The sequence below is a fragment of the Notothenia rossii genome (assembly GCF_949606895.1).
Source record: "Notothenia rossii genome assembly, chromosome: 3".
In the NCBI taxonomy this organism is placed as follows: domain Eukaryota; kingdom Metazoa; phylum Chordata; class Actinopteri; order Perciformes; family Nototheniidae; genus Notothenia; species Notothenia rossii.
This window is the reverse complement of record NC_136901.1, coordinates 43,749,616-43,754,699: the sequence shown is the minus strand read 5'-3', so window position 1 is coordinate 43,754,699 and position 5,084 is coordinate 43,749,616. Positions and strand designations below refer to the sequence as shown.

The following is a 5,084-nucleotide window of genomic DNA, read 5'->3' as shown; positions in this document are numbered from 1 at the left end:
AAAACACGTGGGTTTGCTATCCTGGCTCCAAAATGGTGGAATGAGCTCCCCATTGAAATCAGGACAGCAGATAGCTTACACATCTTCCGACGCAAACTGAAAACTCATCTCTTTAGACTCCACTTCGAGCGATAGAATTACTAACAAAGCACTTATATACTAATAAAGGGCTGGCTTTCTAAATGCCAGTTGAGTAGCACTTGAAATGTTTGGCTCTATGAAACCTGATGTACTTATATGATTCTGTTTTCTTAAAGGTTGTATCTTCCTGGTCGAATGCACTTATTGTAAGTCGCTTTGGATAAAAGCGTCAGCTAAATGCAATGTAATGTAATGTAACGTGGAGGGCCGGCCCCCAGCAGCGCCAACAGGCCCACGAGGAGGAGCCAGCAGAGGATATAAAAAAGCTGGAGGAGGGTTTCTGGCCCTCTTCCGTTCGCTCTCGAGAGCCCGAGAACACAGCTGTTTCTCTCACTGAACATCTTCTGCTTGTAACATTACGGCGTCTTTTTTAATCAAAGTACCCATTTGAACCTTCTCAGAGACTCAATTAGTCTCCTTTTTTAAAGCTTCACTCCTGGACGCGAGAATAACGAACAGAGTTATCAGAACACTTTAATGATCAATCATTATAAAACATATCATATATATTATTCTGAAATGGACCAATCTGCACAATGACTACTTTTACACTCCCTAGTTTTACTATATTTTGATGAGAATACTTTTCTACTTTTAATTTCGGAACATTTTGAATGCAGGACTTTTACTGTAACAGAGTATTCCTAAACTCTGGTACTTCTACTTTTACTCAAGAACAAGATCTGAGTACTTCTACTATACTTTTGGTTTTTCTGCTTATTGCATCAGGGCTTTAAAACTAAAGTGAGCTCTACTATTTGCAGGATTTAAGGCACTACATCTCGTCATGCTGTTGAGTTTTCGCTGCCTCTTCGTTAATGATCATAGACGCCCTGATCGCGGACTTCATGGCCGTCTCGATCCAGGCGTGAGGGAAGGCGGTGTGTTCCCCGGCAAAGTGCACCCTGCCTTCCTTTTTGAACAGCTCCTCTGCGTACTTTTCTAAATGCTGGTAGGGACTGAAGAGAGCAAATGCACCCAGGCTGTGAGGATCGGCGCTCCACTTCTTCACCACCACCCCGGTGCAAAGAGACCACACTTTCTTCCCGTGGATCTGCTCCAAGTCTCTCAGCGCCAGCTCCTTTTTCAAAGATTCAAAGATTCAAAGGTTTTAATATCATATGCTCAAAGCTACAGTGTAGCAATAACAATACAATTCTTCTGACCTGAGCTCCTCCAACAATGCAACATTTATAATAACATACAAAAATACAAAATAAAAAGTAGTGCAAGAAGTCTCTATACATGTCAATAGAATATGACATGTACAAGAACAGAATATGAAATTAAATAATGTAAATTAAGACAAAATGAAATACAGTTTATTGCGGTGATAACTATTTCGATACATAATTAAACAAATTAACTACGCTGACAATATACTTTATTTTAACAATTTATATTGTGACTTTTTGTATTATTTATTGACTTTATACTTTTTTCCGACTTATTTCATTGTGTTTTTTTACAAACCATACTTTGACTTTTTTACGAAATATTTTTCAATATTTTTCAAGTTTAGAGATAAACAGTTTTTATCATGTTTTATTCGATATTTTTTTGCAACTACTTTCTATTTCAACTTCGATGAAATTAAATAATGTAAAGTAAGACAAAATCCAATATGGTTTATTGCGGTGAGAACTATTTATATAAATAAGTATATTGCAAGATGACAAACAGGAATGTTTTTCGGGGCACTTTACAGACCTTGAGGTCTTTGTCGCTCACTCCCAGGAAGAGGAGGGAGTCGTCGGACCAGGTGTAGGAAGCCAGCAGAACCCCGATGGTCTTATTGTTCGGGAAACTGTGACTCGGGTAGTAGATGAATCGAGAAGGACCGTCGGTGATGCTCTTCCCGCCTCGGATGCCGTCCTTCAACCAGAACTTCTTTCTAAAAGTGAGGATGATCTTAGTGGAGCTATCGTAGTGGACGCCCCTCAGAACTTCCATCTTTTTAATTGAGAGAGGAGGATCAAAGTCCATGAAAAGGGCTGCTTTGGCCGTGGTGGTCACCAAGACCACGTCAGCATGAAGGTCCTTAAGAGGAACTTCTCGATCGGTCTGATAGGACACGACGACCCCTCGATCTGATTAGCGGATACGTTTGACCTTAGAGTTGAGGAGGATGGGGACGTAGAGGACGGTGCGGAAAGCTTCGGTTAGCAGATCAGACCCGCCGGTCACCTCATAGTACCTGTAAGAGAAAACATTTTTAGTCTCCTTGTATCAGTCACAAAAGTAAGCAATATGTGATCGGTGACCTCTGGATTTCTCTATATGTGTACCGTTGGAGAGGCAATAAAACACATGTTGATTAAATCTCAAACTCCACACATTAACACCACTTTATGATCTTTGAAGTAAAAGAGCTAACGTTAGGCTATCAAGGAACTACAACACGGTCACATGACTTCACGTCACCACCGCTAAGCTAAAGGTGGCTAAGGTTGGGATATAAAGGAACTACAGCACTGTCACATGACTTCACGTCACCACCGCTAAGCTAAAGGCGGCTAATGTTGGGCTATATAGGAATTACAGCACGGTCACAAGACTTCACTTCACCACCGCTAAGCTAAAGGAGGCTAATGTTGCGCTATAAAGGAACTACAGCATGGTCACATGACTTCACGTCACCACCGCTAAGCTAAAGGTGGCTAATGTTGGGCTATAAAGTAGGGTGACCAGACGTCCCCATTTGTATTGGCCTGTCCCCGGTTGAAACTGTCCCCGGAAATGTCCCCGTTTTTTTAATATACGTTAAAAACACATAGCAAGGTGAAATAAAACGTTTCATGTCAGGAAACATTGGGTAAACAGACCGTGGTCAAGCCAGCCCCCACTTCGGAAAACACAGTCAAGCCAGCCCGCACGTTGAATTGCGGTGCGCGAATATCCTATGCATTACGGTAGAGGCCTGTAAAAACTGCCTTCGAAAATAAAAGCGTTTACTCGGTCAATAACAAATATACCTAAAAAACACACCAAACATATTCATATATACTGGAGCTTAAATTAAGAAATATGTATATAATGTGATCAATAATAATTTAAAACAAACTATGTATAACTACCACATTATAACTGAGTGAATGTAAAATGTAAGTATACAGTTATGAAGACATATCGGACATTTCCACTGGGTGACTAATTTCAATTGATGTAGACACCATCTCACAACACTCCTAAAATAACATTACTTTCTGAAGCACAATTTAAAATGTATGCTGTTTAAAATCTCAAATTAGATCTATTGTCCATCTATATTTTTGATTTAATGGAAACCGTCCATAATCAAAGAGTCATTTGAAGTCAATCAAATACTTATTTCACTTCAGGGTGATAGCAGGAGACCCCATCTAGTCAATCAGAGAAAATCAGGACAATCTGATGTAGAGCTTCAAAATAAAAGACCTTTGAAGTCTCATATATGAGCTATCATCCTTCTGTTTTTAGATAAGAATAAAACAAAAACTATCCAGTATCAAATACTTATTTTACTTCAGGGTGATAGCAGGACACCCCATCTAATCACCCAGAGAGAATCTGGACAATCTGATGTACAGTTTCAAAATAAAAGACCTTTGAAGTCTCATATGTGAGCAATCGTCGTTCAAATGTTCGAATTACATTGAACCAAAATTGTCCCGCTTTTTTCTTTAACAGTGAAGAAAATTGGATATGTTAATGATATATTGACCGCAAAACTCAAAATGTCCCCGGTTTTAATTTTGAAAATCTGGTCACCTTACTATAAAGGAACTACAGCACGGTCACATGACTTCACGTCACCACCGCTAAGCTAAAGGAGGCTAATATTGGGCTATAAAGGAACTACAGCACGGTCACATGACTTCACGTCACCACCGCTCAGTGGCGGTTCTACGGGGTGGCACGGGGTGGCAGCTGCCACCTCAGAAAAATGCCTTGCCACCCCAGCTGCCACCCCATTTGGCAGCTTTGTTTTGAAAGAAAAGTTGTGGCTCATCGGACATTTATGAGAGAAAATCTCTAATGTCCGAGTGCAAGTGAATGCAGCACAAGACGCGAGCCTTGTAACCCCTCCCCCCCCCTGGCGCGAGCTTGGAAATATGATTGGCGGAATTTCATTTGAACGGGAGGACAGCGCAAAACGAGAAGCATTTCGGATACAAGTAGACGGAAGGAATGAGGTATTTGCGGTCAGGGTATGGCTGGGGTAGGCTACAGCCATACCAATAAATGGCTTAGCCCCACCATGAAAAATGATGTTAAAGTAAGCAAAATAAAGTCTGCCAACTCGCGCGGAGTAAATTGCACAGACAGCAGTTAGTAAGATTGATTTCAGTAGCCACTTGTCTGGAAATACCGAAGACTAGAAACGGTTTTGAAAACTTTTGTCACGTAGTGATCGTCTTCTCAATAGAACATCTTTGATAATGTCTTCTGGCCAATCAGAATCAAGATAACAGCGTGGTGTTGTTGCAGGAAGTCCCGACGGAGAATACTTTTGCTGTTGTACATCTCGATATACATCGGTACAACTATAAGACCCCCACGGTTTGATGATTGATAGGGCTGTCTTTCATTTTGACACACAGAACAATGGGGGCTATCCACCCTTATCCACAATGTAAAGTAATTCACTCAGCCTCTTCCCTCTCCTCTCTGTGAGGAGCAGCATGTTCAGCTTTCAGAACAAAGTAACAGAAAACTAAAATGACATTCATTTTTTTAAATACGTTGTGTAGTAATATATATTTATTTATTTTTATTCTTAAGAGAGCACCAGAATGTGTATTTGATGTTAGTATTTCAAAAAATCTCCTGGGGGACAATCCCCCCAGACCCCCCTGCAGGGGTTGGGTTTTCAACTCTTTCACCTGTGGGGAAATTGCAGGATTGGCTCCAGGTCGCCCTTTTTAATTACTACAAGACAAATGTGCCTTTTTATTTCATAC

At 40.7% G+C, this 5,084-nt stretch overlaps 1 protein-coding gene across 1 annotated transcript; it reads right to left on the bottom strand.

Annotated features, from left to right (window-relative positions):
* Positions 1 to 916: 916 nt before the first annotated feature.
* Positions 917 to 2,354, bottom strand: LOC307032924 (L-amino-acid oxidase-like; the record flags this gene model as incomplete). Its single annotated transcript, XM_079671201.1, has 3 exons — positions 917 to 1,222; positions 1,852 to 2,231; positions 2,339 to 2,354. The coding sequence occupies 3 exons, from the start codon at positions 2,352 to 2,354 to the stop codon at positions 917 to 919; spliced, it is 702 nt and encodes a 233-aa protein (XP_079527327.1).
* Between the last annotated feature and the right edge of the window lie 2,730 nt (positions 2,355 to 5,084).